Source organism: Oncorhynchus gorbuscha, unplaced genomic scaffold, assembly GCF_021184085.1.
Source record: "Oncorhynchus gorbuscha isolate QuinsamMale2020 ecotype Even-year unplaced genomic scaffold, OgorEven_v1.0 Un_scaffold_2354, whole genome shotgun sequence".
In the NCBI taxonomy this organism is placed as follows: Eukaryota; Metazoa; Chordata; class Actinopteri; order Salmoniformes; family Salmonidae; genus Oncorhynchus; species Oncorhynchus gorbuscha.
In genome coordinates, this window is record NW_025746893.1 from 29,972 (window position 1) to 42,500 (window position 12,529).

The following is a 12,529-nucleotide window of genomic DNA, read 5'->3' on the forward strand; positions in this document are numbered from 1 at the left end:
TAGTACACACTTTGTGGGCATGGAATATAAATATATCAGAAGAAAAAATGACCCTGTGAATGCAGAATGCTACACAAGATAGCCTAGAATGCAAAAGCTGGAAAAAAAACAGACACTGCATGATTTGTCAATAGAATGCAAGTGGATATAACCTTTTTTTGACAGTGTATGTAAGACTAAAACAATAGAATTCAATGCAGCATATTTCATAGAGTCGTCATATAGCCTCCCAATTATATTATTTTGAATAACTGATCATAGCTCATGTTTTCTCAGAATAGGCCAAAATTAGGTCATGTACTTTCAGTTCAATACATTTAACCACAAATTAATGTTTTATTTGTACCAGAGGGAGAATAAACCTTAATAGACAAGTGCCACGTGGTTTCCCGTAGTCTACTGTGGCTGCAGAAAGAAGCGCTGCTTAGCCATAAATCTGATTTCAGACCAGCTTTTCCAACTTTCAGCCTACATCAAGCCGATGCATAAAATGACGCCATTAAACCGCGCACTGATCCACAGTCAGTCCTTCAGCACAGCTCTAAAATTCAATCGCATAGTGCGCTGTCCTCGGCACAGAGAGACATTCGAGAGGACGTGTGCAATATCCATTTTGTACATTTGCCGGTGTTGTCAATTCGGTTTGGGCTACTGGGTTATAAACACGTCATTTAATAACCGCTAGCCTTTCAAGGCTAAATCAGAAGGCATCCTGGACGAAACGGGTGCACCGAAGATCCCTACGCAGCATGGATTCTATGTAACTCCGGTAAAATGTAATGGGAGATGGCTCCGGGAGAGAAAGATCATCAGGGTACCAGCCGTATAGTGTTGGTCAAGAAAATTATCATGAAAGATGGGCCCACGGTATGTGAATTAATTGTCTTTATTTCTGTATCCTACCAATTGTAACCGGGAATGTGTATGCAACAATGTAACTGATTTTCACATAAACGGCAAAGGATGCAACATCAGCTGTGAGTGCGCCTGCGGTAGCGGCAGGTTATGACATAAACGGACATTATGCGCTCGAGATACTGTACCTTGTGAAACATTTTACGGCTCTGTCAGCGTACAGTGCACCACAGTTTTCCGTAATGCTATTGCCAAACAGCTTTGACATTTGTATCAATTTGTTAATAGATAGTGATAGGAGATGGGTACATTGCAACCTCTATTGGAAGGACGCGTCCGGTAATATATCGGGGTTGCGTCTTTCAGTCGGCCTAGCTGCAGATAGTGTATTGAATGAAGACTGTATAACATTGTCATGCGGCTGCCATTAGCTTACTGTGTTACATAACCCCCTCTCAACGCAATCTGTTTGCATGATAATTCCATAATCATATTCATTGACTGGTGCATTGTCATGATAATGCCATAACAATGCTTAAAGCCTATTTGTTTATTTTATTTATAGATAATAGAGTCCAGATCCCCTGCAATAAAAATAAGACACTTTTTTTATTGCAGTAACCTCTATCCTTTCATGAACTGTTGGTGTTGATGATGTTGGAGGTGCTCCAGGCAAGTTGTGTGTCCCACAGTGCCCTCAGATTTAAACCTCCTCATAGGCTAAACACTAGCCAATAGCCAGCCATGAGGACCATAGAAGGTGTTACCATGGTGTTTCCTTGGAAAGGGGACCTGGACCAAAAACAAAATTACAGATGGCCTAATTTAAAAATAAACAAGCTTCTATTCTATTATGTAATCTGAGCTATCACAGCAAAGTGGATTGGGACATTCATTTTAGATCAGTGGTTTAATTTGTAGCAAACAACACAAATGAACATTTAGGCCTAAGTCTATTTTTCACAGCATGGTAAGAAAACAGTGATTCAATCTCCATTAGGCTACAATGTACAGTAGGGCAAAAAAGTATTTAGTCAGACACCAATTGAGCAAGTTCTCCCACTTAAAAAGATGAGGGAGGCCTGTAATTTTCATCATAGGTACACTTCAACTATGGCAGACAAAATGAGAAAAAAATCCAGAAAATCACATTGTAGGATTTTTAATGAATTTATTTGCAAATTATGGTGGAAAATAAGTGTTTGGTCACCTAATTTCTCAGTTTAGACTAGGTGACGATGACGTGATTTGCTCTTTGCGTGACAGCGAGCTGAGAACACAACCACGTCTCAATCTCCTCCAGTCCTCACTCACGCATACATATTACATACACACAGCAAACTTGGTGCACTCAAGTTGTGAGGACTAGGGAATTGGGGGGCCCATCTCGTCTCCACTGTTATGTAACGGCCGTGTCCCAAGCTTCCCAAGCTGCAGGCTGCCTCACGCTGTGCTGTGAAGTAGCTAGGGGCCTGTGCTAATCTATCTATCTTTTCTATGCCACTGCCTTCCTCAAATACCACTGCTGTCTGTCCTTGCTCAGAGGTGTCCTGGGAGACAATGGCCACGTGGATGTCTTCAAATAGCAAAGTGACTGATTCATATTGACAGAGAAGCAGTGGGCTTTTGTTATTGATCATTTTTGTTTGGACTCCTCTTGACCACCCCATTCAGAAGAACGATCTACAGTATAGAGTGGAGATCAATAAATGGTTGCCTTAGTAAATTGTTTTCCTAATAGTGCATATTGTATGTCTGCTTCCCAAAAGAATAGACTGCATTTGTCAAAATAAGTCTAGGCACTCAAATACAGCAAACCGATTTACAGGGTCCTGATAATGTTTTTTTTATATATGCGTTGTGATTATGGTGACATGGTGGATGTTGATCATCTCAAGTTACCTTTTTGAAAAGCTGTTTACATTTTTTCTAACACTGTAAGAGCTGCTCATTTCCATAGTGTATGTTTTTAACATGGAATACAATATGTTCTAAAATGGCTGACTTTCTTTACTGTGTGTTGCAGCCGGGCCAGGGTATTGGCAGACCCAGTGTTTCCCATGCTGTGGTGGTCATCTTCCTGGAGTTCTTTGCCTGGGGTCTCCTTACCACTCCAATGCTGACAGTGAGTTCCATCTCTATCTGGCTTGCCTGCCTATCTTTCAAATTGGTATTTTGACCAACCAGATCAGCTTTGAAAAAGAGCTGATGTGAAAAGATCTGATGCGATTGGTCAAAATACAAATTTGCGTAATAAAACATCAGTTAGACTGCCTCTGCATAACATTTACATTACATTTACATTTAAGTCATTTAGCAGACGCTCTTATCCAGAGCGACTTACAAATTGGTGCATTCACCTTATGACATCCAGTGGGACAGTCACTTAACAATAGTGCATCTAAAACTTAGGGGGGGTGGGGTGAGAGGGATTACTTAACCTATCCTAGGTATTCCTTAAAGAGGTGGGGTTTCAGGTGTCTCCGGAAGGTGGTGATTGACTCCGCTGTCCTGGCGTCGTGAGGGAGTTTGTTCCACCATTGGGGGGCCAGGGCAGCGAACAGTTTTGACTGGGCTGAGCGGGAGCTGTACTTCCTCAGTGGTAGGGAGGCGAGCAGGCCAGAGGTGGATGAACGCAGTGCCCTTGTTTGGGTGTAGGGCCTGATCAGAGCCTGGAGGTACTGAGGTGCCGTTCCCCTCACAGCTCCGTAGGCAAGCACCATGGTCTTGTAGCGGATGCGAGCTTCAACTGGAAGCCAGTGGAGAGAACGGAGGAGCGGGGTGACGTGAGAGAACTTGGGAAGGTTGAACACCAGACGGGCTGCGGCGTTCTGGATGAGTTGAAGGGTTTAATGGCACAGGCAGGAGCCCAGCCAACAGCGAGTTGCAGTAATCCAGACGGGAGATGACAAGTGCCTGGATTAGGACCTGCGCCGCTTCCTGTGTGAGGCAGGGTCGTACTCTGCGGATGTTGTAGAGCATGAACCTACAGGAACGGGTGATGTTAGTTGAGAACGACAGGGTGTTGTCCAGGATCACGCCAAGGTTCTTGGCGCTCTGGGAGGAGGACACAATGGAGTTGTCAACCGTGATGGCGAGATCATGGAACGGGCAGTCCTTCCCCGGGAGGAAGAGCAGCTCCGTCTTGCCGAGGTTCAGCTTGAGGTGGTGATCCGTCATCCACACTGATATGTCTGCCAGACATGCAGAGATGCGATTCGCCACCTGGTCATCAGAAGGGGAAAGGAGAAGATTAATTGTGTGTCGTCTGCATAGCAATGATAAGAGAGACCATGTGAGGTTATGACAGAGCCAAGTGACTTGGTGTATAGCGAGAATAGGAGAGGGCCAAGAACAGAGCCCTGGGGACACCAGTGGTGAGAGCGCGTGGTGAGGAGACAGATTCTCGCCACGCCACCTGGTAGGAGCGACCTGTCAGGTAGGACGCAATCCAAGCGTGGGCCGCGCCGGAGATGCCCAACTCGGAGAGGGTGGAGAGGAGGATCTGATGGTTCACAGTATCGAAGGCAGCCGATAGATCTAGAAGGATGAGAGCAGAGGAGAGAGAGTTAGCTTTAGCAGTGCGGAGCGCCTCCGTGATACAGAGGAGAGCAGTCTCAGTTGAATGACTAGTCTTGAAACCTGACTGATTTGGATCAAGAAGGTCATTCAGAGAGAGATAGCGGGAGAGCTGGCCAAGGACGGCACGTTCAAGAGTTTTGGAGAGAAAAGAAAGAAGGGATACTGGTCTGTAATTGTTGACATCGTAGGGATCGAGTGTAGGTTTTTTCAGAAGGGGTGCAACTCTCGCTCTCTTGAAGACGGAAGGGACGTAGCCAACGGTCAGGGATGAGTTGATGAGCGAGGTGAGGTAAGGGAGAAGGTCTCCGGAAATGGTCTGGAGAAGAGAGGAGGGGATAGGGTCAAGCGGGCAGGTTGTTGGGCGGCCGGCCGTCACAAGACGCGAGATTTCATCTGGAGAGAGAGGGGAGAAAGAGGTCAGAGCACAGGGTAGGGCAGTGTGAGCAGAACCAGCGGTGTCGTTTGACTTAGCAAACGAGGATCGGATGTCGTCGACCTTCTTTTCAAAATGGTTGACGAAGTCATCTGCAGAGAGGAGGAGGGGGGGAGGGGGCGGAGGATTCAGGAGGGAGGAGAAGGTGGCAAAGAGCTTCCTAGGGTTAGAGGCAGATGCTTGGAATTTAGCGTGGTAGAAAGTGGCTTTAGCAGCAGAGACAGAGGAGGAAAATGTAGAGAGGAGGGAATGAAAGGATGCCAAGGGAGGCGAGTTTTCCTCCATTACCGCTCGGCTGCCCGGAGCCCTGTTCTGTGAGCTCGCAATGAGTCATCGAGCCACGGAGCGGGAGGGGAGGACCGAGCCGGCCTGGAGGATAGGGGACATAGAGAGTCAAGGGATGCAGAGAGGGAGGAGAGGAGGGTTGAGGAGGCAGAATCAGGAGATAGGTGGGAGAAGGTTTGAGCGGAGGGAAGAGATGATAGGATGGAAGAGGAGAGAGTAGCGGGGGAGAGAGAGCGAAGGTTGGGACGGCGCGATACCATCCGAGTAGGGGCAGTGTGGGAGGTGTTGGATGAGAGCGAGAGGGAAAAGGATACAAGGCAGTGGTCGGAGACTTGGAGGGGAGTTGCAATGAGGTTAGTGGAAGAACAGCATCTAGTAAAGATGAGGTCGAGCGTATTGCCTGCCTTGTGAGTAGGGGGAAGGTGAGAGGGTGAGGTCAAAGAGGAGAGGAGTGGAAAGAAGGAGGCAGAGAGGAAAGAGTCAAAGGTAGACGTGGGGAGGTTAAAGTCGCCCAGAACTGTGAGAGGTGAGCCGTCCTCAGGAAAGGAGCTTATCAAGGCATCAAGCTCATTGATGAACTCTCCGAGGGAACCTGGAGGGCGATAAATGATAAGGATGTTAAGCTTGAAAGGGCTAGTAACTGTGACAGCATGGAATTCAAAGGAGGCGATAGACAGATGGGTAAGGGAGAAAGAGAGAATGACCACTTGGGAGAGATGAGGATCCCGGTGCCACCACCCCGCTGACCAGACGCTCTCGGGGTGTGCGAGAACACGTGGGCGGACGAAGAGAGAGCAGTAGGAGTAGCAGTGTTGTCTGTGGTGATCCATGTTTCCGTCAGTGCCAAGAAGTCGAGGGACTGGAGGAGGCATAGGCTGAGATGAACTCTGCCTTGTTGACCGCAGATTGGCAGTTCCAGAGGCTACCGGAGACCTGGAACTCCACGTGGGTCAGTGCGCGCTGGGACCACCAGAGTAGGGTGGCGCGGCCACGCGGTGAGGAGCGTTTGTATGGTCTGTGCAGAGAGGAGAGAACAGGGATAAACAGACACATAGTTGACAGGCTACAGAAGAGGCTACGCTAATGCAAAGGAGATTGGAATGACAGGTGGACTACACGTCTCGAATGTTCAGAAAGTTAAGCTACGTAGCAAGAATCTTATTGACTAAAATGATTAAAATGATACAGTACTGCTGAAGTAGGCCAGCTGGCAGTGTTGTTGACACTACACTAATCAAGTCGTTCCGTTGAGTGTAATAGTTTCTGCAGTGTTGCTATTCGGGGCTAGCAGGCTAGCTAGCAGTGTTGTTTACGTTACGTTGCGTTAAAAGAACGACAATAGATGGCTAGCGAACCTAGAAAATCGCTCTAGACTACACAATTATCTTTGATACAAAGACGGCTATGTAGCTAGCTAAGTAGCTAGCTACGATCAAACAAATCAAACCGTTGTACTGTAATGAAATGAAGTGAAAATGTGATACAACCTGTGAATGCGACCGGGTAGTTGAGTTCTATACCGAAGACGTTGGCTAGCGTTGGCTAGCTGTTGGCTAGCTAGCAGAGTCACCTACGTTAAGGACGACAAATAGCTGGCTAGCTAACCTCGGTAAATTAAGATAATCACTCTAAGACTACACACTCTAAACCTAAACAACACAATTATCTTGGATACGATGATACGATGATACGAAGACAGCAAAGACAGCTATGTAGCTAGCTAACACTAAACTAATCAAGTCGTTCAGTTGAGTGTAATAGTTTCTCCAGTGCAGCTAATCAGTGGACGTTAGCTAGCTGGCTAGTGAAGACTACGTTAGGACGGCGAAATACGATAATTACGCAATTATCTTTGATACAAAGACGGCTATGTAGCTAGCTGAGAAGAAATTGCTAAGATAAGACAAATCAAACCGTTGTGATATAATGAAATATATAAAAAAGTTATACTACCCGTTGGAGCGACGTGCAGATGCGACCACTCGCTCCAACCGGAACCGGAAGCATAATTATGATCATTTTCCATTTACACATCAGCCTAATTCAGATCTTTTTCCAGTAATTGGTATTTTGATGAATCAGATAAGCTATTTTGACTGTAATTTGGCAAAATATCAGAATTGGGCTAGCTAGGTCTCTCCAGGTCTATTTACACCAGGGGTGTCAAACTCATTCCATGGAGGGCCTACTTTCTGCAGCTTTTTGTTTGTCCTTTCACTTAAGACCTAGACAACCAGGTGAGGGGAGTTCATTACTAATTAGTGAATTTAATGAATGAATCAAGTACAAGGGAGGAGTGAAAAACCCGCTTGACACTCAGCCCTCCTTGGAATGAGTTTGACATGTGATCTGACATGTGATGAGTGCAACAAGCATGTCTCTGTCAATAGCAAACACATTCATGGGTGCTAACTCAAAAATTCGCCTGAAAGGCACCGTGGGAAATATGCAAATAGGCCTTGAAACCCTACAGCAGGTCTATTGAATTCTAGTCCTGGAAGGCCGAAACATGTCTGGTTTCGCATTTTTTGTATGTTTATTCAAAGAACCATCCCATGTATGGTTCATTCAGACACCCTCAAATGGTTCTCCTATTGCACGTTTATTTTTAAGAGTGTAGGGCTCTTTCTAAAACAAAATGGCCTTGATTCCTCGCATCCATCTGGACAGACAACGTAAACATACAGTTGAAGTCGGAAGTTTACATACACCTTAGCCAAATACATTTAAACTTAGTTTTTCACAATTCCTGACATTTAATCCTTGTAAATATTCCCTGTTTTAGGTCATTTAGGATCACCACTTTATTTTAAGAATGTGGAATGTCAAAATAGAAGGAGAGAGCATGATTTATTTCAGCTTTTATTTCTTTCATCACATTCCCAGTGGGTCAGACGTTTACATATAATCAATTAGTATTTGGTAGCATTGCCTTTAAATAGTTTAACTTGGTTCAAATGTTTCGGGTTGCCTTCTACAAGCTTCCCACAATGTGTTGGGTAACTTATGGCTCATTCCTCCTGACAGAGCTGGTGAAACTGATTCAGGTTTGTAAGCCTCCTTGCTCGCTCCATAGGATTGAGGTCAGGGCTTTGCGTTGGCCACTCCAATACCTTGACTTTGTTGTCCTTAAGCCATTTTGCCACAACTTTGGAAGTATGCTTGGGGTCATTGTCCATTTGGAAGACCCATTTGCGACCAAGCTTTAACTTCCTGACTGATGTCTTGAGATGTTGCTTCAATATATCCACATCATTTTCCTGCCTCATTGTGCCATCTATTTTGTGAAGTACACGTGTCCCTCCTGCAGCAAAGCACCGCCACAACATGATGCTGCCACCCCCGTGCTTCACGGTTGGGATGAGGATCTTCATCTTGCAAGCTACCCCCTTTTTCCTCCAAACATAACAATGGTCATTATGGCCAAACAGTTCTATTTTTGTTTCATCAGACCAGAGGATATTTCTCCAAAAGTAAATCAAATCAAATCAAAAATCAAATCAAAAAGTACTATCTTTGTACCCATGTGCAGTTGCAAACTGTAGTCTGTCTTTTTGATGGCGGCTTTGGAGCAGTGGCTTCTTCCTTGCTGAGCGGCCTTTCGGGTTATGCCGATATAGGACTCATTTTACTGTGAATATAGATACCTTTGTACCTGTTTCCTCCAGCATCTTCACAAGGTCCTTTGCTGTTGTTCTGGGATTGATTTACGTTCATCTCTAGGAGACAGAATGCGTCTCCTTTCTGAGCGGTATGACAGCTGCATGGTCCCATGGTGTTTATACTTGCGTACTATTGTTTGTACAGATGAACGTGATACCTTCAGGCATTTGGAAATTGCTCCCAAGGATGAACCAGACTTGTGGAGGTCTACAATTTCTTTGCTAAGGTCTTGGCTGATTTCTTTTGACTTTCCCATTATGTCAAGCAAAGAGGCACTGAGTTTGAAGGTAGGCCTTGAAATACATCCACAGGTACACCTCCAATGAACTAAAATGATGTCAATTAGCCTATCAGAAGCTTCTAAAGCCATGACATCTTTTTCTGGAAATTTCCAAGCGGTTTAAAGGCACAGTCAACTTAGTGTATGTAAACTTCTGACCCACTGGAATTGTGATACAGTGAATTATAAGTGAAATAATCTGTCTGTAAACAATTGTTGGAAGAATTACTTGTGTCATGCACAAAGTAGATGTCCTAACCCGACTTGCCAAAACTATAGTTTGTTAACCAATACATTTGTGGAGTGGTTGAAAAATGAGTTTTAAAGACTACAACCTAAGTGTATGTAAACTTCTGACTTCAACTGTAAATGGTAGGGTTAGTCATGTCATGGTCTGTCATGATACAAGGGGATGCGTGAGATAATTAGCAGCATTTGTTCTGGTGCTTTGGACAAATCATGACTTCGCAGGTGTTAGCATCTTTTCAAATTTTGGAAGTGGAGGGGACATTTGGCCCATAGACTTTCCCTTAACTTGCAAAGAGACATGGTGGAGCTTTTTACTCTTATTCCGTTCCAATCTTCATTCTACAGTGCCTTGCGAAAGTATTCGGCCCCCTTGAACTTTGCAACATTTTGCCACATTTCAGGCTTCAAACATAAAGATATAAAACTGTATTTTTTTTGTGAAGAATCAACAACAAGTGGGACACAATCATGAAGTGGAACGACATTTATTGGATATTTCAAACTTTTTTAACAAATGAAAAACTGAAAAATTGGGCGTAATGCAAAATTATTCAGCCCCTTTACTTTCAGTGCAGAAAACTCTCTCCAGAAGTTCAGTGAGGATCTCTGAATGATCCAATGTTGACCTAAATGACTAATGATGATAAATACAATACACCTGTGTGTAATCAAGTCTCTGTATAAATGCACCTGCACTGTGATAATCTCAGAGGTCCGTTAAAGCGCAGAGAGCATCATGAAGAACAAGGAACACACCAGGCAGGTCCGAGATACTGTTGTGAAGAAGTTTAAAGCCGAATTTGGATACAAAAATATTTCCCAAGCTTTAAACATCCCAAGGAGCACTGTGCAAGCGATAAAATTGAAATGGAAGGAGTATCAGACCACTGCAAATCTATCAAGACCTGGCCATCCCTCTAAACTTTCAGCTCATACAAGGAGAAGACTGATCAGAGATGCAGCCAAGAGGCCCATGATCACTCTGGATGAACTGCAGAGATCTACAGCTGAGGTGGGAGACTCTGTCCATAGGAAAACAATCAGTCGTATATTGCACAAATCTGGCCTTTATGGAAGAGTGGCAAGAAGAAAGCCATTTCTTAAAGATATCCATAAAAAGTGTTGTTTAAAGTTTGCCACAAGCCACCTGGGAGAAACACCAAACATGTGGAAGAAGGTGCTCTGGTCAGATGAAACCAAAATGGAACTTTTTGGCAACAATGCAAAATGTTTTGTTTGGCGTAAAAGCAACACAGCTCATCACCCTGAACACACCATCCCCACTGTCAAACATGGTGGTGGCAGCATCATGGTTTGGGCCTGCTTTTCTTCAGCAGGGACAGGGAAGATGGTTAAAATTGATGGGAAGATGGATGGAGCCAAATACAGGACCATTCTGGAAGAAAACCTGATGGAGTCTGCAAAAGACCTGAGACTGGGACGGAGATTTGTCTTCCAATAGTGATCCAAAACATAAAGCAAAATCTACAATGGAATGGTTAAAAAATAAACATATCCAGGTGTTAGAATGGGCAAGTCAAAGTCCAGACCTGAATCCAATCGAGAATCTGTGGAAAGAACTGAAAACTGCTGTTCACAAATGCTCTCCATCCAATCTCACTGAGCTCAAGTTGTTTTGCAAGGAGGAATGGGAAAAAATGTCAGTCTCTCGATGTGCAAAACTGATAGACACATACCCTAAGCGACTTACAGCTGTAATCGCAGCAAAAGGTGGCGCTACAAAGTATTAACTTAAGGGGGCTGAATAATTTTGCACGCCCAATTTTTCAGTTTTTGATTTGTTAAAAAAGTTTGAAATATCCAATAAATGTCGTTCCACTTCATGATTGTGTCCCACTTGTTGTTGATTCTTCACAAAAAATACAGTTTTATATCTTTATGTTTGAAGCCTGAAATGTGGCAAAAGGTCGCAAAGTTCAAGGGGGCCGAATACTTTCGCAAGGCACTGTATCTCTTGGACCCAGAGTGTTCTGGGTTAACTGAGATAAATCTTCTCAAAACTCATTGGGACCGATGGCCCTTGGCCTTTCCCTCCAATACGGTTGAGAAGGAGGCGAGAAAGGAGGTAATGAGGAATTACAGAAATACTAATTGTCTATAGGTCTCCATCGCTCTCTATCTTGTTCTTTCTGACACTGTACAGTCCTCCTTCTCTTGCTCTTATTTGCCTCTTCTACTTTCTATTCTCACCTTCTCTCTCTGTCTATGTTCCCTCTCTGTCAACCTTCCCTTTTGAATGGTCTAGTAAAACGCACCTGTGTTGTTTTTTCTTGTCTTGTTAAAATGCTTGTGTGTGTGTGTGTGTGTGTGTGTGTGTGTGTGTGTGTGTGTGTGTGTGTGTGTGTGTGTGTGTGTGTGTGTGTGTGTGTGTGGTAGGTTTCTTGTCTTGTTAAAATGCTTGTGTGTGTGTGTGTGTGTGTGTGTCTGTGACTGTTATGGTTTCTTGGCAGCCTTTCCATCGAACAGCCCTGTTTAAGATGTTTGTGGTTTTTATGTTCTTTGCAGGTTTTACATGAAACTTTTCCACAGCACACGTTTCTGATGAATGGTCTCATCCAAGGGGTGAAGGTAAGACATCAGGCTTAGAAATAACTACTTAGCAAAGACTATGAACAGTATATCTCCCAAAAAAATGAACCAACAATGCCATTTATTGATCACCTCTATGCTACAGAGGACTCCCCCACCCCCCCAATAGAGTTGAACAAAAGCAGTACATTCTTTATTCTGTGTACTCCAGCTGATCTTTTTTTCAGTATCTTATTATTTCATATCAAGTGCATGTTTATTGTAGGTTTATTATATGTCATAAAACGAGCCATTTTTGTGCTGCAACATGATTGTAATCAAGCTCGCTCTCATTTCCTTTAAAGATGAATGAGCCTTCTCATTATGGGTTCCCGGTAACCATGGCAATTTTAACAGAGGCTCCTACCCTCTTCATCCTCCTCCTCAACAGGGTCTTCTGTCCTTCATGAGCGCCCCTCTGATTGGTGCCTTGTCAGACGTGTGGGGCAGACGGTCCTTCCTATTGGTCACTGTGTTCTTCACCTGCGCCCCCATCCCGCTTATGAGACTCAGTCCCTGGTAAGACCGCCCGTTTCTGCTGGCCAAGAAAAAAAATCACTGTTGTGATTTGGTTTAGTATTCATTGTTTATTT

General features: G+C 44.3%; 1 protein-coding gene across 1 annotated transcript in view; it reads left to right on the forward strand.

Moving 5' to 3' along the window:
- The first annotated feature begins 522 nt into the window (after positions 1-522).
- The window catches only part of LOC124025695 (hippocampus abundant transcript 1 protein-like), a 27,538-nt gene continuing 15,531 nt past the window's right edge, over positions 523-12,529 (forward strand). The window contains exons 1-4 of the mRNA XM_046339033.1: positions 523-867; positions 2,882-2,980; positions 11,874-11,936; positions 12,328-12,455. Of these exons, the coding sequence (XP_046194989.1) occupies positions 787-867; positions 2,882-2,980; positions 11,874-11,936; positions 12,328-12,455 (371 nt within the window). The 5' untranslated portion in view covers positions 523-786. The remainder of the gene's footprint in view (positions 868-2,881; positions 2,981-11,873; positions 11,937-12,327; positions 12,456-12,529) is intronic.